Source organism: Malaclemys terrapin, chromosome 5 (assembly GCF_027887155.1).
Source record: "Malaclemys terrapin pileata isolate rMalTer1 chromosome 5, rMalTer1.hap1, whole genome shotgun sequence".
Lineage (NCBI taxonomy): Eukaryota > Metazoa > Chordata > Testudines > Emydidae > Malaclemys > Malaclemys terrapin.
The window spans coordinates 89,742,296-89,767,103 of NC_071509.1; the positions used below are offsets into that span (position 1 = coordinate 89,742,296).

General features: G+C 42.3%; 1 protein-coding gene across 2 annotated transcripts in view; it reads left to right on the forward strand.

Moving 5' to 3' along the window:
• The window catches only part of INPP4B (inositol polyphosphate-4-phosphatase type II B), a 309,880-nt gene that overhangs the window by 92,606 nt on the left and 192,466 nt on the right, over positions 1-24,808 (forward strand). For both annotated transcript variants that reach the window (XM_054031037.1, XM_054031038.1), the window contains exons 6-7: positions 9,664-9,714; positions 16,069-16,148. In XM_054031037.1, coding sequence (XP_053887012.1) covers positions 9,664-9,714; positions 16,069-16,148 — 131 coding nt within the window. The remainder of the gene's footprint in view (positions 1-9,663; positions 9,715-16,068; positions 16,149-24,808) is intronic.

Consider the following 24,808-nt stretch of genomic DNA (forward strand, 5'->3'; position numbering starts at 1 on the left):
GCAGTTAAATTAACAGCGGTGAATGGTGCCTTTACTACCATGCAGTTAAATTAACAGCTGTGAATGGTGCCTTTACTTTACTTTAATTTTTCATTTTTCGGCGTGAGCCAGTGTTGCAGGCCCCCAGTGATTGATCTACCTCTGGTAGCTTTTTCTTTTATGGGTGTCTGACATGTGCATTGAAGCCACATGGCAAGGTCTTCCTTTGCTTGCATCTGCTCCCAGAACCCAGTGAAGGTGATTCCACTGTGCAAAGGAAGTTGTGGGGAAGCTATCACAGCTGGGACCTGCATTTTGCTGTAGTTTTGCTGGGTGCAACAATGTGTGACCTTTCCTCCTCCACTGACGTTAATGAAGTGACAGCAATTTACACCCACCGAGGATCTGTACCCTGAGTCTCTGTAAAGAAGAAATTAATTAATAGTAGTGGGTGAACATCTATTTTTAATGATGCTGAGGCTCAGTTGTTAATTATCTTTAATTTATAAAGACCATTTTTCTTCAAATTACTTTTATTCCCTCACATATATTAATTATAGTTTGTCAGATCTTTATCGCTGGAAAAATTGTTCTTTCAAACAGTTAAAAAATGAACATATAGCTCATACTGTGTACCTTATTAGCAAGTTAAATAAATAGGCCTTTCCCCTTCTTTCATTTTTTTCATTACATGTACTGAACACATATTAAATTATTTGGATTTATACAGACAGATTTGGCAGCCTCTTCATATTTACTTTGATTGTGAGATATAAATTGAACTTGGGTTCTGTCTTCAAGAGTAAGTTATCTGTCATATGAATAGCTGCGTGACAGAGAATCAGACATAGATACAGTGGTGGTGTTATAATTATGTGTATGAGATATGATTTTCATAGTCCCTGCAATTTTATTTTTGGTCTCTTTATTTGTTATTTTATATTGTTGTATGGATTTGGGGGAGGTGTTATGGCTGACTTTTTAGCATAAGACTAATAAAAACAAAATGGGGCGAAACAATTTTCTAAATATGTTTACATTCAAATCTATCTCCAATAATTTTTTTATTTATGGGAAAATATAAGCAAATCATTACAGAAAGGATGTTGCTTTATAATTTAGGAAGCATGGAATTAGTTTTGTAAGCATCGGAGCGCAGTTTGCCACCCTAACTGTTGAAAATGTATTTGTCTGGCCATACAGAAGACCCTTTATCCATGACTGCCAATTTACTTTTGTCCTCTCCTTTATTTAGACATCAAGTTCCACATACTATTGGTCCAAATCCTGCTGACCTCAGTCCTCACTCAGGGAAATCTCCCAGTGTTTTTCATAGTCTTTGCACTCTTTAGCCACTGCCCTGAATTTGGGAGTGGTGCATACACATGCTGTCCTTGGGGGAGCATTGGGAGCATTCTGCCTTGGAGAAGCGGAATGTCTCCAGAGACTCACCAGTTGCATGAGAGCTGGGGAGAAGAGCACTCGGTGACCCTCTTTAAACTCCCCGTCTTCCTCGCTCACCCCATCCTCGCTTGCAAATTGCTCTTTAGGAGAGGAGCAATTCTGTGCACGATTTAGCAGGCTAATGCAGTGGGTGGGGATGGTGGGCAGAAGTAGGGAGGAAAGTGCCTTACTCTACCCCTACTCCATAAGAGAAGCCACAATCTGAGCTTTAAATACCACCTAGTAAAAGTGTTCAGCTGTGTACTTTCATTTGGGCACTTCAGGTACATAAATTTAATCTTTTTTTAAATTGTAGCCCTGGGTGTAACCCAATCCAAACAAGAGCAGGCACATATTCCACCTTGTGCCAGGGCACTGTGGTAGGGGGAAATCCTGCAAGTTCTATTTTCTTGTTTCCCATTTGTCCGGTATTAAATTTTATATTAGAACCATGTCTCCTGTTCCATAAACAAGTGTGTGACAGACTATTTAAATACAATGTCTGTCTTTGCTGCCTGAAGTTTTGTCATTTTTAAACTGTCCAGTAAAGGCTTAATCTTCTAACTAAAGAGGAAATACTCTTGGATCTGTAGTTGTTTGTTGTTTCATAAATACTTCTTTTAAAAATAAATCTACAAAATATACGAGAAGGGCGCCTATTATGTTAAAGCTAATGAGTTGGTGAATGCTGCATAATTAATGTAAAAATCTGAAAAATTTCAGTTGCGCCAGGAGCTGCCAGCAGTCATGCAGTAAGTTACAACCTCCAAAATCTTACCATAATTTTAGGGGAAATTAATCACTAGTATCTCCAGAATGGTCCTTTTTTGTTTTTCTAAAGAAGTGTGATATCATTATCTATAGTTTCAAGACTTGGATTTCAGTTACCAACCTTGAACCAGAAATACTAAAGTTTTATAAAACTGACCAACAGGAAACATACAGTGTTGCTGAGTTCTGTCACTTCTTCCATCTTTGTGTTGTCAGCAAACTTCTTCACCATGTTGTATCTCTTCCTGGTCATAAGAGCTAACATCTCTGATACTCAGAGGGGTAGCCGTGTTAGTCTGGATCTGTAAAAAGCGACAGAGTCCTGTGGCACCTTATAGACTAACAGATGTATTGGAGCATAAGTTTTCGTGGGTGAATATCCACTTCATCGGATGCATGTAGTAGAAATTTCCAGAGGCAGGTATAAATATGCAGGCAAGAATCAGTCTAGAGATAACGAGGTTAGTTCAGTCAGGGAGGATGAGGCCCTCTTATAGCAATTGAGGTGTGAACACCAAGGGAAGAGAAACTGCTTTTGTAGTTGGCTAGCCATTCACAGTCTTTGTTTAACCCTGAGCTGATGGTGTCAACGAAGTGAGTATTCACCCACGAAAGCTTATGCTCCAATACGTCTGTTAGTCTATAAGGTGCCACGGGACTCTTTGTCGCTTTTTATCTCTGATACTGATGTTTATGGCACTTGACCATTCACCTTTATTAACACCAGACCCCTTCCATGTACAAGTGAAGATTTCTTGGCATTTGATACCTGGGCCAACTCTACACCCTCCAGCAATCTTATTCTTTCTACCACATTTATTATGGCAATTACATTTTGGTCTATTCATGGCAGTAGTAGTATTATTTATCATTTATATACCACAATTGGTTTTCATGGCATTTTACAGATGTAGCTAGACTGAGGAAAGGGATATGTAGAGTTGCTGCACTGCAACAAGAACTTGAAGTGAAATTCTGGTCGACTCAGCTGAAGCATCAACTCTGACACTCTAAGGGAGGATGCAGCCTGCATTCCCCTCCATCACTGGCAAGCTCTGCAGTGGTTAGGGTGGCATGATTATGGTTGCACCTCCACCTGCACCTTCTGTAGAGGCTAGTGCTGCTGGCTCTGTGTTCAGTGCTTGCACTTCCCAGACAAAATGTCAGTAGAGGGAATTACTAGTGCAGAAAGGGTGCCTGCATGGAAAAGTGCTGTCTCAGAGCAGGTCCAGATAAAATGGGATGCTGATGCTACAATCAATGGGAGACTTCCCGCAAAAGGCTAGCATAGCTAAGACTGTAGATCACTTTACCAAGGAACACTTCAGTGGTCTATCTTACTTTGCCTCACCTCATGATGTATTCTCATAATATCTACATGTGGCAAAAATCTGCTTACTCTGAGATGGCTGGAGCACATAACAGAAGATATGAACGGTATAATACATGTGCAATTCAGAGTAATAAGTACTATGAGCCACTTCGGAAACCAGTGAAGTTACTCAAGATTTACATTGATGTAACAGAGCTGAATCTAGCCTGTTAATATAACTTTAAATCATAAATAATAAGAGAGAAATACACTATATACAAACCAAGCCTTCAGTTACAAACTGAAATAAGAGAGGCTTGAACTTAGGTCAGGCATGAAATATTCAAATAAGAAAAGAAATGCTCTTTTGCATCCACTTTGAATTAATTGCCTATAATATGTTAAAAGGTGTAAGAATAAAAAGTGTCTTAGTTTTTAATCATACTAATTCTTTAATGGGACCGAGGAGGTGTTGGTAATGATAATGGCTCAGTCAACTGATCTCCAACGTAGTGTAGATGTGAAGTAATGTGCCGTGAATGACAAAAATAAATGCCCTGTTTAATAATACAATACTGTCTTTTACATCTTGGTAAAGGACTACAGGAAGGATAGTTGAAAAACTATGTGACTTTTTATGCATGGAGAAATATGGCACTTAGATAATTCGGTGGTACATGCACTAGAAATGTTCTAATGTTAATAGTGATTATTTGTGTGTGATCTGTGCTGTGTATGTGTGGTAAAGAGATTAAAATTTCTAATGAATATTTGTACTAGGTTGCAGTATTGTTGTAGCCATGTCGGTTCCAGGGTATTAGAGAGGGCAAGGTGGGTGAGTCTTGTCTAATAAAAGATATTACCTCACCCACCTGCTCTTCCTAATTTGTAATAGTGACAGTTGTAATGCCTTCGTTCATCTACAGGGCGAGTAGAAGTCAGAGAACTGCGCTGCCTGCTTACCTTTTCTGCTGTCTTGAAAAAACATATTGTCTCTGAGTGTAAGAGAGTAATTTGTTCAAGGTTTGCTTCATCTTGTTCCAGACCAGAGCAAACAAACTCCTTGATGGGTCAGATTTTACTCTCAAAAGCATAGTGTATTGTGTATCTGAGATTCAAGTTTATCTTTAGTTGTAGAAAATGGATTAGAATTGTCCTAATGATCCTATTTATAATGAGATGCAAAAAGGAACAGTATTTTGTTTAGTTATGAAACATACTGTGAGAATATTTGCTTTTCAAAATTATTTTTAATTCTATGTTTCATTTTTCATCATGGCTTGGGTCTAGAGCTGGGTGAACTCTTCATAGTGAATAGTTTATCTGACTAATTACCTTTTCTTCCTGTTTGCAAATTATCTAGAGACTTTGACGAATGTGTCAGTTATTTATAATTATTTTCTGAACACTTTATGTAAATATATTTCAGCCTGTGGGTTGTTTGAAAATCACTATTTTGTTTTGACTGTTTGACTATTTACTATTGTTTGTGAGGTCTAATTGGGTCACGTTATTGTTTCTATTTAATGTTGTCCAAAACTTCATTTAAAAAAAAAAGTGTTTGAGCCAAGCCATAAATAAAAGAGCAGGTTGGAAAATGGGTCCTGTTCTTGGTGGAACATTTTGACTTTTTGGTGAATAATAATTTAAAAAAGTATTTTGACCAAAACCCAGAATAGTTGAACTGCAAAATGCCTTTACGGTGTCTCATTGAGGTTGTAATTAGGATGCCTCATGTTCCCATTTTCCTCTGTAGATTGGCCGCCCTGGTTGGACTACATCTCTGATGCATCCTGGTCTCCCCTCTTGTCGAGGCAAGGCAGTGCATCATGGGAGTCTCATGGGAGATGATATCCAGGTGGGGAGCCCAACCCAGATAGGAGAATGGGTACACTAGGCAACCCAACTATGACTCCCATAAGGCACCGTGGAATATCTGAATCAAAATATTTCAGTTTTCAGGTGTCCAGTTTGACAAAAAACTGAAAATTTCCACAGAAAACAGACTTTTCACAGTAAAAGCAGCAAAGAGTCCCGTGGCACCTTATAGACTAACAGACATATTGGAGCATGAGCTTTCGTGTGTGAATACCCACTTCGTAGGATGCATGTAGTGGAAATTTCCAGAGGCAGGTATAAATATGCAAGCAAGAGTGAGTCAGGCTAGAGATAACGAGGTTAGTTCAATCAGGGAGGATGAGGCCCTCTTCTAGCAGTTGAGATGTGAACACCAAGGGAGGAAAAACTGCTTTTGTAGTTGGCTAGCCATTCACAGTCTTTGGGTACATCTATACTTACCCACTGGTTCGGCGGCAAGCAATCGATCTTCTGGGATCGATTCATCGTGTCTTGTCTAGACTCAATAAATCGATCCTGGAAGTGCTCGCCGTCGATGCTGGTAATCCTGCTCCACGAGAGGAGTAGGCTGAGTCGACGGGGGAGCCTGCCTGCCGTGTGGGACCCACGGTAAGTACCTTTACGTTCGATAGTTACGGTGATAGTGTGGCTGATCTGGTTAGGTCCTGTGATGGTATTGCTGGTGTAGATATGTGGGCAGAGTTGGCATCGAGGTTTGTTGCATAGATTGGTTCCTAAGTTAGAGTTACTATGGTGCGGTGTATAGTTACTGGTGAGAATATGCTTCAGGTTGGCGGGTTGTCTGTAAGCAAGGAGTGGCCTGCCACCCAAGGCCTGTGAAAGTGAGGGATCATTGTCCAGCATGGCTGTAGATCACTGATGATGCGTTGGAGAGGTTTTAGCTGGGGACTGTATGTGATGGCCAGTGGAGTTCTGTTGGTTTCTTTCTTGGGCTTGTCTTGCAGTAGGAGATTTCTGGGTACACGTCTGGCTCTGTTGATCTGTTTCATTATTTCCTTGTGCGGGTATCGTAGTTTTGAGAATGCTTGATGAAGATTTTGTAGGTGTTGGTCTCTGTCTGAGGGGTTGGAGCAGATACGGTTGTATCTCAGTGCTTTGTTGTAGACAATGGATCGTGTGGTGAGTCCGGGATGGAAGCTGGAGGCATGAAGGTAGGCATAGTGGTCGGTGGGTTTTCGGCATAAGGGGTGTTAACGTGACGGTCACTTATTTGCACCGTGGTGTCTAGGAAGTGGACCTCCTGTGTAGATTGGTCCAGGCTGAGGTTGATAGTGGGGTGGAAGCTGTTGAAATCATGGTGGAATTTTTCCAGCGTCTCCTTCCCATGGGTCCAGATGATGATGTCATCAATGTAGCGTAGGTAGAGAAGGGGCGTGAGTGGATGAGAGCTGAGGGAGCGTTGTTCCAGGTCAGTAATAAAAATGTTGGCATATTGTGGGGCCATGCGGGTGCCCATAGCGGTGCCATTGGTCTGGAGGTATATGTTGTCATCAAATTTGAAATAGTTGTGTGTGAAGATAGTCACAGAGCTCAGCAACCAGTTGTGCTGTGGCATCATCAGGGATACTGTTCCTGACAGCTTGTATTTCTGGGTTTGTGGATCTTGGGTAGTAGATACCCTTAGAGCCCCGACTGGGGTTATTCTATGTTCCTGTACTAGTGTAGGAAGTGTCCTGAGTAGATGGTGCAGTTTCTTAATGTATTCCTCAGTGGGATCTGAGGGAAGTGGCCTGTAGAATTTGGTATTGGAGAGTTGTCTGGCAGCCTCCTATTGGTAGTCAGACCTGTTCATGATGACAACAGCACCTCCTTTATCAGCCTCTTTGATTATAATGTCACTGCAACTCTGGGCCAGATGTTACTTTTTAGTTATCAGCTTTCACAGATTTATTTTGTTAAAAATGCATACTAACTGTAGCCACTCCATTGCCTGTCAAGGATACAATTCTTTATTTTTATTTTTTATTTTTTTTTAAAGAAACATGTTATAGTCTTGTCCCAGTATGTTAAGTGAAACATGCCTTAAGAGAAAGTGACATTAATTTATTTTCACTTGTAAAATATGCAGTGTTTATAACTACTCTAAATTTTAAATATTAACTTTTTATGTGAAAAGTAGGAATAAGTGGTCAGCATAAAAGCAATATTCCTCTGAACTCTAACTGGAGGAATACACAGGAATATCTATTACACCTCTACCCCAATATAACACTGTCCTCGGGAGCCAAAAAATCTTACCACATTATAGGTGAAACCGCGTTATATCAAACTTGCTTTGATCCGCCGGTGTGCGCACCCCCCCCTCCCCCCCGCGCGCCCCGGAGTGCTGCTTTACCGCGTTATATCCAAATTCGTGTTATATCAGGTCGCGTTATATGGGGGTAGAGATGTACTATCCAAATGAGGATTCCCATATATTCTTAATGTGGACCAGACGATTGGTCCTCCAGTGGGTGAAATGTAAAATTTTCTTGCTGTCTCCAGGCTTTTGTGAAGGAAATATTCTTCTTACTGTGAAAATCATTGCACAGTAACTGCCTGAGGAGAGAAATGTTTCCTCACTCCAAACTCTGGGCACCTTTAAGGAAAGAGCTCCTTAAACCTCATCTCATATTTAAACTAACAGATAAACCGGGGTGGGGGAGGGGGGGGTTAAAGGATGAGAGGGTTCTGTTTTATGACAAATGCCAACATAAGAAAGACATTACTGAGTTTCAACTTTATTCTAAGGTTACGCAGAAGAAAATTACATACATGCTAAAAGTACCTACAAACAATTATCAGTGTTTGGAAAACAGATTATTAAAATAAATATTAGGCCAGATTTTCCTTGGTCTTTGCTGGAGAAATGAAGGGTAGTCATGCATACAAAGAAGCTGCATCCTGTAAAAGGCCAGGGACAACTAGAGGACCTACTCTTAGGAGTGCAGGGACTGTGCCTTCCATGAATGCCTAGGTACACAGATGACCTCAAAGGGCTTATGGGGAGGAAACAGGGTATCAGGCTGTCCCCTAACTGGGTGACCCTAATCCACAAAAGTACTAAGGCACCTAAACCCCAGAGTTAGGCACCAGTTTTGGCTCCACTGTGAACTCTGTAGGCACTTAAACTCACTCGATGCCTAATTTTTTATGGTCAACGTTTCCTCTGTGCCTACGTTTCTGCGTCTGCGCTCTGTTGCCTTCCTCCAGGCATCTGGATGCCTACCTCTTGCCTAAGCCCCAGAACAATTTATGAACCGGGAGAAGATAGATATTCATCTGCCTGAGTTGCCTGATCCAGTAAGTGTGCTCAGAGGCCACCTACCAGATCAGGTCTGATTCAGAATCTCACAGCAGGAGGTGGTGGTGGTGCCCACATTACTATTAGCCCAGTGGTTAGAGCACTCAACAGGTTCCATTCCCCCCTTTGTGTCGGGGGGGAAGAGATTTGAACAGTGATCTCCCAATTCTCAGTAGTGCTCTAACCATTGAACTATGAGATATTCTGATGTGGGACTGCCTCAGTCTCTCCTGTTTAAGTTCAACTGTGAATAATGTTTGGAGGAGGGAACTGAACCCTGGGTCTCCCACCTTCTGGCCGGGTGCCTAAAACACAGGACTACAAAGTCATTCTCTCTCTCTCTCTCAGGCCCAATGTCTATTTAAGTGTTTACTCACTTTGGAACAATCAAGTAAGCTCCTTTTAAACTCCAATAAGAGTATCTACACACAGACTTGCACTGGTTTAACTCAACTGGTTTAAAAAAATACCCTCAGTTAAACCAGTCGAAGTTAGGGTGTAGAAAACTCCCAAGATATATACATACATACGTAGGTGAAGTGTTTATAAGTGTATATGGATGAGTGTGTGGACTTTTGTAGGAGAATCTGCAATATAATCCACCCTGTTATATCCATAAGTCATTCTTCTGTTTGACGAATGTTGGTTCCTGAGAATGACTTTAGGTAAAGAGGCTGTGTGGTATTTTATAACCTAACAGTCATTTCAGTAAAGGTCTGAAGTTATGAAAGGAGCGGTTGAGCATAGTCCTCTCTCCTGCGGAGAATCAGGAAGTTTCAGAATGATAAATGGGTTTCCCAGAAATAGGACTTTGGCAGGATGCCAAAAAATTTGAAGTGATAAATTATTAAAAGAAAATAGTGTTTAGAAACTGACTGGATTGGCACCAGCCCCCGCCCCCAAAACAGTAGAAAGCAATGGAAATAAATCAATAAGCAAGTCTCTCTTATTTCCCTTTCATGGAATACGAAACCCACAACTGATTTGTTTTTCCCAGGTCCGCACCCATGTCCTGTCTGAACACAAGGAGCCAAGAACAGATGTTGGGGTAAGTAATTTCTGTTAGCTAGGCAGCTGATAAACTTACTTTGCATTAGGAGTTGGATTAAATTAATAGAGGATCATGACTGGAGTAATACATTCAGAGATTGATGGATTCTAATGCATTTACTCCTTGACTCTAAACTTCAGGATTTTTCCTTAAGGAGGATTTTTGTGCTGAGGCCAGTCCAGTTTTCTAGGGTCTCTGCTAGTGCCTTTCAAGCAGTCTGGGTTAGATACAGAGCTTGGGCTCATACTCCCTTGACCAGCATGGTCGGGAATCAATCAGCACTGCCATAGCAGCTGTATTTGGAGTCTGAATAAGAAATGACACTGATAATATTTAAAAAGCCCATTGTGGTACTGGCCTAATTTTGGAGGAAGAACAGAGTGTTCCTCCTGGGTTAGGGCTAGCTATGTGCATATCAGATAAAATTGAAATTCCACAGACTTGAGGAGAAATAGCATCCTGTAATGGCGTCAGCACCCGCCTCTCGAGCGTGCCCCATTTTCTCTGGCCAATAGTGCCTGCAAACAGTCTTTTCATGGGGGTGGGGGGCGCCCACCTCTCATGGATGGCCCCCTTTCTCTCGGTTAGGTGTGAGCCTGCTTTTCTTTTTTGGTCTTGCATCAGGGTGGCACCTGCCTCTTGCGAGCACACCACAGCTTCTGGGGTATAGAGTCCCGAGTTCTTATCATGGCCCTGGTATGGGGCCGTAGTTCTTAGGCCTCTTTCCAGAGGCACTGCCTTCTTCAGACACCTAGCTGGGGCCCATCTTGGTACCTCAACTGGTGTCCTTTCCGGCAGCCCTCCCTGGGTTCAATCTGCTACCAGATGAGCAGGGCCCATCTCGGTACTCTCGTCTGGTCTGGCCAGGTTTTATGCTCAGTCCCCCGGGCTCAGCCTGCCCACACTGATCTTTCGGCAGCTCTCTGCTATTCTGTCCAGCCAGGCACCTGGTCTTTGGCAGCTTCCCCTGGGCTCAGTTCTGTCTGGTGAGCTCTCTGCAGTCCTGCTAACCAGTCAGCCAGGCACTCGGTCCTCCCTTGTCAAGCTCCACACAGCAACTGAACTTCTTTGCTCTGCTGCTTGTCTTATATAGGGCCCTTCTGGCCCCGGATTGGCTGCTTCATCAGCCTCTCTGATTGGCTGCTCCTCTGCAGCCACTCTAGGCTGTCTGGTGGATTTCTCTCTGCTCTATTCTGGGGCAGGGTGATCCAGGACCATGAGGCCTCCAGCAGGGGGCCTCTGGGCCTAGTCCACCCTGCAACACATCTCTGTTAAGATTTAATAATAACCCAGTGATTTCACAGATTGCATTCTAAAGTATCCAGAATCACTCTTACATGTTGGCAGTATGCACAGCACATAGACACTCTTCTCTGTGGTTGGGAAAAGGGAAATATAGAATTTGGAGTGCGGAATTGGCACTAAACCGAAATCCTTAAATCAAAAAATCTTGCAAACAATTTAGATTGGGACATGTACAGTACCAAATTCATCTGTGATGGTGATGTGTATATAAAATAATAAATCCATGCTAGCAAATTATGCTGGTTCTAGTTTGTTTCCTGCTCTATCCAGCAATGGAATTCAGAAGTTGGAGGGGAGGCTCCCCCTTTCTCTTTTTCTGACCTTCCATCATTTGACCTTACCCACTTCTCATATAAATTAATCATGTTTATTACAGTAGTGCCTAATAGGCAACCAAAAATGGGGCCCCATTGTGCTAGGCTCTGTACAAACCCAGAGTAGTAGGTGGTTCCTGCCCCCAAAGAGCTTACAATATAAATAGACAAGACAGGCACAGTAGGTTGGTTGGGGGAAAGGAATGGTTATCGTACATAAGCAGAGTGAATAATGTGATGGTACCAAATGTCATTTTAGTTGCATGATACTTTCGAGGGGTGACTTTACTTAGCATGTGGATAAGCTAAATAGAAATAAAAGTTAAGGGAAAGGGAGTGAGGAGGACAAGACAGCGAAAAGGAGAGCAAGAGTGGCCAGTGTGAGTGAAGCTGAGCTGAAGAGACTGTGAGGGAGGGAGAGGGTTGGAGCAAACAGCCAATCAGCGCAAGACAGAGAATCTCTATCAAAACTGTTGAACATTCTCCAAAGATCTCAGCTTTGGCAGCTTCACTCCTTCCTGCTGGAGTCTCTGGCTGGTCCTCTCTGCGCCTAAGGGTAGGTAGCTGGGGGGAAGAGAGTCAATGTTTGAGTCCCAGTGCTCCCAAAGTGGCAGCCATCTCCTCTGCACAATACTGGGTCCAGTGGCATGCTGGAGGGAAAGGTAGCTCTGGCTAGACCTTATTTTACCCCCTTCCCCCACGTGCAGCAGTGCCTGCTTTGGCTGCTTTCTGCTCTTACTGCCTGGAGTCAAAACTTGTATAAAACATGCCTGTTTCTGACTGATGGCAAAACAAGAGCTGGGGCAGACAGCAGACTATGGACCGGAAAGATTTTAAGTTGTTTTTTATCCTGAGGTGCTGATTCTCCTCCTTGAACTACCAAGGATCATCCCTGGCATAGTTCCAACAGGATGCATTTGAAAAATGTGCAATATGGCAGCAGAGTTAAATCTCAGTGAGCAATCTGTATTTCAGCCTTTCACAGGGCCATTGCAGACATGTTTTTCTTTCTTCCTTTTTTCTTTGGCTAGGTAAGTGATTAAGTTTATCAATCAAACAATTCAACACAAATCTCTTATAATTTATTATCACAAGTGTCTCACCAGCACTAGCAAAATTATGGAGGAGCACTAGCTATTCTATAATTAAGGTTGTTTAAGCTCAATTTTCAAACCTCTCTAAACCACACATGCAAAATTGGATTGGTTTGTAAATTGCCATGGCAATTCAGGGCCCAGGCTAAAGTTGGCACAGCTACGCAAGCACAGAAAAAGGAATCCAAGGCGTGGTCAACATAGCTGCATTGATCAAGGGTGTGAAAAATCCACATTCCTGAGTGATTTAGCTATGCTGACCTAACTCCCGGTCGGTGCCATAGCTAGCCACAAGGCACTCTTTCAAATTCTAGCCCCATTGCACGGCCGGGTAACCCATTTCCATCAGATCACTGGGCCATACAACATTTTTTATTATTATTTTGAAGGTATTTTTAAATGAATTTAAGAATATGAAACAGAATTTTTTTTTTTAATCTGGACAATTATATTGTATTAAGCAGTGTCCTATGAGATCTGAGAACCATGGTGCATTAGGAAGAGCCTGAAGCATGGGCCTGGTGCAAAGCCTGAGGCCTGAACAAAAGTCAGTGAGTTATGCTATTAGCAACAGTCATGTCCGGTCAAAAGCAGCTGTTTGCCTGCAACTCAGTGACTGGTACATGAACTCGGCACCAGTATTGATAGCATTGCTGCAACACACTGAATACGTAAACGCTTTCCAGCAGGCCAGCACAAGAACACCTCATCCTAGCACACAATAAAATGGTTTGACAAAAGTGATGAATAGTGATATTTTGTCTGAAACATCAGGAGTAAAAGTACAAAGACAGGTGGTGAATAGGAATGTTTTGTCTGAAACATCAGAAGGAAAGTACAAGGGGAGGTAACAAACGTCATGAAACATGTAAGATGATACACAAGTTGTTTATCCCAGATTGTTTGTCTCAGTCTATAAATGTTAGGATACCTCGCTTTAACCCTTTTGCCAGCCTAGAGAGTAATGAAAAGTCCCGCCATTCACTGAGCTGCGTCCATTGTCATGGGCATACACGGCTTAGTATCCTCATAGAGTCTGCCAGGGCTATTACCATGCTTCGTCGACAAACCTGGCCAGGCACCTTTGTACCTTAACAGATCTTGTGGTCATTGGGCAGTTCAATTGAGATCTCCTGTGCCAACTATCTGCGCAGAGTTGGGACAGCACACAAAGAACATACAGCCAAACATCTGATGACACAAGGCTAATTCCAGAGGCTATGAGACCTTGCAATGGTGTAGGGCCTTGTGAGGGGCCACCACAAATGGGTAAAATGTTTGTTTCTCCCCCCTTCAGTTCATATATGGAATTGTAGTATTAATGTGTATTGCAGTAGCACCTAGAGGCCCCAACTGAGATCAAAGCCCTGTTATAATTGGCACTCTATAAGAACACAAAGTTTACCATCCAAATTGCATATAAAAATGCAAAGGAATGTTAAGATTGCAAAGTCAAGCACTCAAAAGTTAGGAAATGCCAGAATGAAGGTTGTATGAGCAACCTTAATTGTTCTCTCTTATGTGTAAATACACCTCTACCTCGATATAATGCTGTCCTTGGGAGCCAAAAAATCTTACTGTGTTATAGGTGAAACCACATTATATTGAACTTGCTTTGATCCACCGGAGTGCTCAGCCCCGCCGTCCCGGAGCACTGCTTTACCGCGTTATATCTGAATTCGTGTTATATCCGGTCGCGTTATATCGGGGTAGCGGTGTATTATGATACAGACTGTCTTCTGTGCCAAAAGGTGTATTTTTTCAGTGAGATAGTGAACATGTTACCTATCTTGCTGTAAAATCTTAGCAGAAACAAGGCATTGTGGGAGGTATAGTGTTAACCTCAACTAGTTTCACTGATGTAAAAACTACCTCTCCCTTGTCTCTGCTAGGATTTTACAGTGAGATAGGTGAGTCAAGTTAGCTATCTCACTTAAAAACGCACCTTTTTGGCAGTGAAGACACAGCACAGTCTTTAATTACATAATCATACTATTTTACCCACTCTGTTTCTATCTCATGTCTCCAGTCTGCCTCTTCTTTACTTCCTCCTTTTCGTCCACCCCTGCCCTCAGCCTGCCTCCTTGGCACCTTTTCTCTTTCTCTTGGCTTGTAGGTTCTACACTACCTCCCTTCTTCCTTCCCTTCCTGCCTCGCTGTGCAGCCAGGGATGGAAATTGAATCATTACATGGACGTCAACATGAGCCTGTAGGAGGCTTTGAGCTTGGCCATACTGAGGACCCAGCTTTTAAATTTGGAAGCCAATTATAGAGCTTTACATCTGGGCATTTAAATTGGCACTTAGGTTCCCAGCTATGCATTTTATGTGCCTAAAAGCCTGTCTGAGCACTAAACTTTGGAGCCCACATTCGAATATTCCAAGGCCCTGATTTAGACTGGCCTTACTAAAGGAAGGCAGGATACAACTCTTACTAGGTGGTGTCATACTACTGCTGAGCAGCTCAACTGAAACACATGTTGTTCTCCATTTTCCAAGGGTTGAATATGCTACCTCTATACGGCCCGGGCTGACCCTGAGAGCACGTGACCAAGCTCAAGACCTATACCTGGATTTTGTCATCTGCAAGCACATTGCATTTGCTGTTAGACCTTTTATTTTTGTTAGCCTTACAAAAGGAATAAAGAATAAAATTAATATTATGCAAAAAACCTGCTTATTTGTTGAAGTTATTTGCCAAGTTGATGTGACTTAATGAAAATATTTGTAACTAATTCACATCAACTTCCAGTGAGTTGCTGAGTATTTTTCAAAAAACCTTCATGGAAGAAAGTTTTAGATTATTTTCTTTCCATGCTCATTGTCCCTAGGGTAAGAAGAACTCTGTTGTACAACTGGTAAAGTGAAGTTTTAGTGCTGAGTAGCAGAGGTATTGAGAGAGGGTAAAAAGTTCTCTTGAAAAAATGTTTGCATAATTTCCTTGAGGATGCAAAAGGCTGACATTGGCAGAAAGACAACATATAGCGTAGCAGGTCAACAGAAATTTAGAAAATGTAGCTGGATGAATATATTTCTCTTTATTTGTACTGGAATAAAATTGGTCCACCCTAGGTTGGAAATACCCAAGGAAACGTGCTTACAAACATTGCTATATACTCAGAAAATACAGCATTTCTATTAATAACTTGTATTGAGCCCAACATAAAAATAACTCCAGCAAGCAAATACATTAATATCTCGAGTTCAAAGATGATAATGCCTAAGGGTTTAGGAACTACTGTAGCAAGAACAACATTGGTAAAACACTAAAGATTTAACATTTGTTGTGATACAGAAATCACTTGAATAGGAGGAAAACCTTCAAACTAAATGAAACTTTTCCTGAGGGTGTACATTTTACAGCCTGCTCTTTGTCAGATTATCAATCTGATTGTTTTTAATGAAAAAGATGGGTTCCTGTCTGTAAAATCTGAGCTTAACAAATTATTGATAATGGTGTCACTGATGTATGAAGGTATTCTATGGAATAATACCTCAAGCTAGTGGGTTCCAATTTAAAATTTCTCTCTTGCTACGAAAGACAGATTTGCAGGCATGGGGCTGAAAATGAAATGATTAAAACTTCAGAAATTAATGATGATGTCCTCCTTTCTCTTTCTTTTCCCCTGTGTTTTGTAGCGAAACTTTCTGGGCTTGACTACTTTTAAAGTAGGAGACTTGGTGAAGTCAAAGGAACAACAGTTGACCCTTACCCTGAGGTAGGTCTTTTTGTCTATTGTAAACCATTTCAAACTAATAACCCGTGACATTTAATGATTGCTGCTTGGCTGTGTTTGAAACTCGGAATTACTTCAGGTATATTAGATGTCAACCTCAAGTGCCTCTGTTTCTACTATGCACAAAGCTAAAGAGAAATACCAATTATTTAAGTCAGAGCTTCCCATGTGTCAGGTTAGAAAAGGTTACTCGCTTTTTGATATGATCCCCTACAGAAAAATTGCAGAGCAGTTAAATTGGGGAAAGTCCGTTCAAAGATTCCTACAACAGGGAATATAAATCTTATTCTCACTTAATTAATACATTATATTTTTGTAGAATCCAAATGTTAATATCATGAAGTGACCAGGATTTGAATATTTGGCATGTTTAAGTACACTGGGCCTGATTCACCACTGCCTTGCACTTTCTGTGATCACTTAATGTGTAAAGTAGGTATGAAATGCTACCAAATCAGAATTGCAATGCAGAACTCTGCACAAATGTATATGACTAAACAAGGTACAAGGCTGTGCAGAATCAGGGCCAGTGTTTTAGATGTGGCCCTATATTAACATGAAGAAAGGATGGAATGGGTGGGTTTGTGTTTAAAACAATGGGCTGGGAATCAGGAGAGTTCAAGTCCCATCTCTGACACAGACTTGTATATATGATCTTGGGCAAATCATTCAGGGCATAATCTATATCCTTTTGAAGCCAATAGAAAAACTCCTATTTACTTTAAAGGCTTTGGATCAGGCCCTTAGGACTTGATTTTCAGAGGTGTTGAACACCCACAGCTACCATTGACTTCATCTGGAGTTTAAGGTGCTCAACATTTGTACATATCAGACTTTTGTTATATTAGATCCTCTGATCCCCTTCCTCCTCCTGTTCTCCTTGGAGATGCTGCATATAGATGCAGTAGAAGTCCACATAGAACTAGATTTGGTGGCACATGGGCTGCACACCCTGTCTTGGCGCAGATAGCCCAAACTCAAATGCATTAATCAGAACAGCAGTGGTTTCAGTGTACCAAGGGCCTTCAGCACTCTTTTTGGAGAGGGCATAATTTTGTTTTTTATGTACCCGCACTCCTATTAAAAGTAACGGGAGTCGCATGTAGACATGCGGGCAGAGGGGAGGTACATATTACTTGGTTTAGAGACCATGCTGTATTGACAAATTGCGTTGATTTTCATTCTCCATATAGCATAAAATCACAATATAACAAAATATTAGTTTATAGCATTAGCCTAGAGGGTATTGGGTCTGAATTGAACCTTTGTAGGTTTGCTTTTTGTCAAGTTTTGGTTACGTCTCATACATTTTTTGTACATTTAGTAGTAAAAGACAGCAGTTTAAAACAATTCCAATTGAACTCCAGAAAATTAAATTGTAGAATTAGTGGATTGAAATTTAAAAGACATTTTCACAAGAAAATTATGAATGTTGATTTGTTTCTTGAGTATGGCTGTGGGCCAGATTCACAGAATTACTCTTCTCTCGTTATGTCACCAGGCAATGCAGAAAGAGACAATACTGCCCATACCTCCTCAATGGCAGTAAAATCTGCCGGCTTGGCATTCCCCTTCCTGCAGTATCCCTGTTGTAGGGGAAGTGTCAGGGATGAGGGACAGGCCTGTTGAGGGCATTGCCAGGCAAACTATGCTCCATCTATTCCTAGCTGCGGCACAGTTGCTTAGGAGAAGCTTTGCAAGCCAGTGTAAGTTAGAGTAGCCTCAGGGCTGCTGTAACCTATGCTAGGTCTAGGACAGAGCAAGGCAGAGAACCAGGGAGCTGAAACTAGCTCTCTGTAGTACCAGGTAGATATAGGTCTCATCATATAATCTGGCCCATACTTTCTTTTTACTGATATTTTAGCATTTTCTTGTTCAGGAAAAACACAAACTAATCCATATAACGATGGATTTGTTCCTCTGTAATTCTGCAGGTGGGAGGTTTTTTGTTGGGGGTGCTGATGGTGAAGGACAGTAGGGTTGGGGGAGGATCAGGACATGTCTCTGCTGCAAAGAAAAATCTGTGGTGCTGAGTCTGAGCCCAGGTCAACTGACTTGGGCTTGTGAGTAGATCAGGCTGTGGAGCTAACACTAACAGTGTAGGTGTTTGGGCTTGGGCTGGAGCCTGGGTTTTGAAACCCTGCGAATGGGGAGGGTCTCAGGGCTTTTCTGAGACTCTCCCCCTGCTCAGGATTTCAGATCCCATGCAACAGCCCAAGCCCAAACTTCTACACTACTAGTTTTAGCCCCACAGCCTAAGGCTGTGAGCCCAGGTCAGTTGACCCAGGCTCTGATACTGGCTGCTCCGTGTCTTTTATTGCAATGTTGACATCCCCTTTGGTTTCTGATAACATTCCATTGTTCACCAAAGCTGTACTCTTTCTCTGCCCTCTCCCCTCCTTTTCTTCTTGGCAGTGACTAAGGATACAAGCCAAGGAACTTTTTTCTGAGACGCAGATAGGGTTTTTAATCTGTCCTTTCATTTTGGGTTTTCATTTCTGTTTTCATTATATTGGGGCCCTTAATGTTTAAAGACTGATATTTTCTAGACTGTCAACCAAATGAGTCTTTTAGGAGAATGTGTGTGTCTATATATAATTATCAAAACCTGTCTGAACAGGTCAATTTTAGATATTGCTTTGGTTTTGGTAAGGTGCAAAACCCGTGTCTTCTGAAGGAATGTAACCTTTTAGAGATTTTGGAGCACAGTTTCGGTTCTGAAAATTCCAAAGGGCTAAATTATGGCTCATCTAAACAATTGTTATTGGGTGGTGGTGATGTGCCAAATAACAAGGATTGATGAATAAAATAATAAATTTGCCAAATATAAAAAAGTAATCTTCAGCAGTCTAGATATTTGTGAATATCAATTTGGGAATATATGTTCACTGGAGATGCAGATTCACCCACTCCTGTGCTGTTGTCAGCAAGCCTGAGTTAGGAGCACTGATGGCTGCTTCAAGTAATCTAGACTGGTTTAGTATATCAGTTTTAGATTGTAAGCTCTTCAAGGCAGGAACTCTCTCCTGCTCTGTGTTTGTGCAGCACGTACCAGGCACATGCACAATATGGTTGGGGCCTTTAGGCTTAATGGTAATTCTAACACTAATAATAAATCCGTTCATCAGCCAGTCTGCAATGATGATGGCATTCCCCATTCTCTGGAAGATCCTTTCATTTCAAGTGTATTACTCTCATTATGAATATTGCCACAGGCTTGTGCTCTGTTACCCCTCCTGTTCAATGTGTATGGGATGTCACTAGGTGAGATAGGAAGATGTGCCGTCCTTTGTCACTTCTGTATTGGGTTATTGTAGTGTGATTTCCACTGAGCTACACAAGGGTAAAAGAGGACAAAAAATAATGGTGCTCTTCTAATCTCTTCCCACAAAGTTAAGCTCTATCCATCTGTGATGCTGTTCTCAGTAGATTGTATAGATATTCTACACAGGATCATACATGCTGTCTGAGCTCCACTGAACTCCTCAGGTTTGGCTTCCCCTCTGTGGGGCATGGGTGGCACCCTTGAGCTTGGTTTCTTCTTGACTGGAAAAGAGAATAAGAGGTGGTACTCTTCCAGGCCTACTTAATTGTGGTGACAAAACAGGATGTCAGTCAGAGTAGATTGTGCAGAATTTCATAGTGTGATCCTTCCCCTCCTTTCTGACATGGGCAATAAAATATTTAACAAGTTTCACACTTATAGTAGCATCTGAGTTAGTGTCCCATAGTGACATGTGGGGCAGTTCATGGCTCTCGGAGCTAATGTTTCAGGCTGTCTGGAAGTTCAGGCAGACATCACCGCATCAGTTCACCTTCAAAACCAGAAGTGAGTGTTTCTTTGCAAATGTAACAGCTAGAAATGTACTTAAAAAAAATTGATGTTCTAGAAAACAAGAAGGCAGGCTGGGAGAGGTGCTGGTATGCCATATCACTGTATACTGCTCTAATTTGAGTCCTGAAGGTACCTCTGAGGACCACTCCCACATCAGAACTCTGTGACAAGTGGAACTAACCTTACAAAAACAAGGGAGTTCACGAAGATTCAGGATAGACACACTAGTCTTTATAGATTTACCTTTTTCTGAAGAAAATATATGTGAAAGAGTCTCCCTGTGGTCTCTACTGTACTGTACTACTTTATGAACATAAGGTTGTACTCAAATTTCAACATTTCATTTTGTCCTGTCTCAATTTCCAAGCATTTCAATACAGTCTGAACTTTTATTCAAGTATAGAGAGTAGGTATATTTGTCACATAGATTTTTAGTAATACAGTGATCTATCCTCTTTATTATGTTGCCTCTTTTGACCCAAGTGGATAGTCAAAATTTGGGGCCCTGCAGGAGAATAAAAATAGATGGTAGTCATGTATTTTTGCAGATTCGTTTATTTACAAAGAATGTACAGAGTCCTGTGTCTCTAAATGCAAAAAGAATCAAATAGCAAGAAACAGCACCAGAACACTCTTTGCTGCCTGCACCCCTGACCCAGGAACCTCTCCACAGATTTCTGCCAGGGTCAGACATGCTTTCAGCTGCTCTTTCTCGCACATGCTCATGTGCAATCTCTCTCTCTCTGTGTCTCTCCTGAAGTCTGGTCCACACTTAAAAATTAGATTGACCTCGCTACATCTTTCAGAGCTGCGAAAAATTTCATGCCCTGATCACCAAACTAACCCCCAGTGTGGACTTGTGTATGTTGAGGAAGAATTCTTCTGTAGATCTAGCTATTGTCTCTTAGAGAAGCAGATTGACGACATTGATGGAAAAAACCCTTCTGTCAATATAGGAAGCATCTACACCAGGGGTCTCAAACACGCGGCCCAGGGGCTGCATGCGGCCCGCGGAGCTCTTCCCTGCGGCCCGCCAAGCTCCCCGTGGGGCCCCCCCCCAGTTACTTCCGGTCACAGCCAAACTCCCCTCCCCTCCCTCCCCTCCCCCGAGTTGTTTTATGTGGCAGCTAAGCTCCCTGCTCGCTGCTCCCCAATGTTTGGGGCCGGGTCTCTCCCCTGGCCCCGCCTGCTGCCCCCACGCACCTCCCCCGAGTGTCCCCTGGCCTCACCTCTGCACCCCCTCCTAACCCCAAACTCCATCCCAGAGCCTGCACCCCAGACCCCCACCCCCACCCAAACTCCCTCCCAGAACCTTAGGCAGGGGGGTGGAGTTTGGGGGGCAGGTTCTGGGCACCACCAAAATTTCTACAAACCTGCCACCCCTGGAAGAGGCAGAGCAATGGTGGAGTGGTGGTGCAGCCCAGTGCAGTGTGGGGACTTTAACAGATGTAAATCTAACTAAGTGCATGTTTTGTCCTTTGAGTGAGGTGCATTACTGAGTGTATATATTTTATTAAAACCGCTTGGAAATTACTTGTAGGAGCAGCAGTAATCTGTATGCTCTGTATAATGCTTAGCACTTTCCAGGAGGGAGGGGGGAGGAGCACGCTCTGGGGAGGGGGAGAAGAGATGGGGCAGGGGCAGGACCTCATGGAAGGGGTGGAGTGGGGGTGGAGCCGGGGCCAGCGAAGGGGGGGGTATCAGTGATATGGCCCTCGGGCCAATGCACTAGTCCTCATGTGGCCTTTGTGGTCATTTGAGTTTGAGACCCCGATCTACACTATGGTGCTATAGTGGCACAGCTGCAGTGCCATAGCTGTGCTGCTGTAGCATTTGTAGGGTAGATACACCTTCACTGTCCCTTCCCCCACACCTGTACCACCCAAAACAGCACTCAGCAAAGCTCCTGGGCAGGTTCACACACTCCTTTTTTCATGGGTAGAGTTTATGCTTACAGTTGTGTTAATGGAAAGGTGAGTTTACACCTATCAACCTCAATCCCACAACAAGGTTTCATCCAGTTTATAACACCAGTGCCATCTCAGCTTTACCCATCATCCCAATAAAACCCAAAACAGTGACACTCAACAATCCATTCCAAACAGAAATAAAATAAAATAAATTTAAAGTGATACAAGGTTAATATTTACATTTGTAAAGTGTCTTCCTGTTTTCATATCACCAACTCACAAAAAATTTATTCCCACCTAAATCTCTGTGGTTTTTTTTCTACCTGGATTTAGACCCTGACCATTCTTTCCTAATTGGGAATTCACTTCGGTAACAACTTTTCCATCCTCAACTTCCACATTCTCAAATTCAGGGCGCAGCCAAGCTCAAATTCTGTCCCCCTGATACTCTTTCAAATGATTCTTATGGATAACTTTGGGTTTAGTCCTGGGACCCAGCTAAATCCTGTACACAACATCTTTTATTTGGGTCAATACTCTATAGGGTCCCTCCCAAGATTTTTCTAGTTGAGAGTTCCTCTCTTCTTTCTTCTAGGTTTATGGAGCCAGACCAGGTCCCCTGTTATAAAAGTTTCCCGATATGACCTTACATTATATAGCCTTTTCATGTTGTCAGAGTCTGTCCTCAAATTTTCCCTAGCAAAGGTGTAAACTTTTTCAATTTTGCATTGTAAGATTTCTACAGAGTCCAAATAGTCATACACTGTCCTGATATCAAGATCCTCTCATTGTGAAGTTTTTAGTTGCTCTGAGGTCCATACCTCGTCCCCATTCCCATTCTTTCAGTGGACGAACCATGAACATGGATGGGCCCCTCTGTAAATTAGAGGAAAAGAGAAACACACCCATCCCTTTTAGTAACAAATTCCTTGCTTTCCTGCTTGGGGCAGTGTTTGCAAATAGCTTCCCAACAAGGCTGTCTGGACAAGCATTACCACGCTTATGGCAGACCTATTTGTGATTGTGAAATCGTAGTACTGCCATTTCTCCATCCACCTGGCAAGCTGGCGTTCAGGATTTCTGAATCTGCAGAGCCATTGTGGGAAAGCATGGTCTGTCCTGATCATAATCTTCCCCCCATACAAGTAGTGATGAAACCATTCTATAGATTTAACTACTGCTAGGAGTTCTTTTCAGGTGGTGCAATCATTTCTCTTGGGAGAACTTACAGTAAAAGTTTAATAAACTACCACCCTCTTAAGTTCTTTGTTTGTGTGTTAATATTGTCCCCAAGCACTAGCATCTGTGTCCAGTATGAATGGAGTTTTGAAACATGGATAGGACAATATAGGAGCAGTCAGCAGAGCATTTTTAACTCTGAAAATGCTACATTACTTTCTGCTGACCACGGAAATGGTTTTGCCTTCTAACCCAACTTGTGCAGTGATTTTGCAATATAGATAAATCCACAAATGAACCTCTATAATAGGAGCAGAGTCCTGTAAAATTTTGCACACCAGTAAGTAGGCCACTCTCATATTCCCAGAGTACCAGATATTCTGGTACTTCCAGGAACAGTGTGGGCCTGTTCCTGCTGGCATGATCCAAGGCCCCTGGGCAAGGCCTCATATGCACTGTCACGTGGGGGTGCCTTTTGAAGAGCACACTGCCTCACGTCCAAAATCATAGAATATTAGGGTTGGAAGGGACCTCAGGAGGTCTTCTAGTCCAACCCCCTGCTCAAAGCAGGGCCAATCCCCAGACAGATTTTTGCCCCAGATCCCTAAATGGCCCCCTCAAGAATTGAGCTCTCAACCCTGGGTTTGGCAGGCCAATGCTCAAACCACTGAGCTATCCCTCCCCCATTTGTCTCAGTATGAGTTGGGGAATAAACATTAGAAGCAGGGCTGTCCAGTTTAAAACTGGATGTATGGCCAGCCTACCTGTAAGTGTCAGGGGAGTTGGCCAGTTTAGTACACCCTCAATTTTCTTTTTGGTAGTGGAAATTCCCTCCTCACTACTTGTGTGCCTAAAACAGACTACTACTTTTTGGAACATTTCTTTGGTATGAGTTTCAAATTGGCCATCTTTAGTTGATCACAGACTATTTATATAAATGTTTTAGTTCAGGCTCAAATGTTTTAGTATGCACCAAGATATCATCTAGGTACAACGGATAATCTGAAAGTGATATGCCATGTCTCCATTAGCCTTTCATATGTGGCTGGTGCATCGTGCAAGCTAAAATCTATCACTTTAAATTTCCACAAACCTTGTCCTGCTGTGAAAGTAGTTTTTTCCCCTATCTTTTGGACGCACTTCCACTTGCTGATATTCACTTTTAATCTGGAAAGCCAGATTGAACCAATTATGGAGTTCAGCGTATCATCTATTGATATTAATGGATAAGAATCCTTTAAAGTGACTTCATTTAATTTTTGATTGTCCACACAGAATCTGGTACAACCATCCTTTGTCTTAACCAGAACTTTGGATGAGGCCCAGAGACTGATTGAAGGGCACATTATGGCTTTGTGAACCATTTTTGCAATGGCTTGTAGTGCTGCTTCCCTTTTTGCCACTGATAAAGGGTAAAGTGCCTGTTTAATGGGTCAGTTTACCCCAGTATCAATCTTATGATGGGCCAGTGCAGCACAACCTATATCTTTGTTGGATTGGGTGTACAACCTGATTCCTAACCAGAAAGTGTCTGAGTGTTCTGCTATTCCCTATTTAAATGTACAGCACTGCACTGGAATAAGTCCAACAGAAACTCTCGGGGCATACCTTCGCTCTCTTCTCCCTTGTAGTTTTCTTCTATATCAGTTTTTACTAGATCCACCATCTCATTCCACAACTGCAGTTCCCTTTTTCACTATTTTCTGTTTATCAGAAAC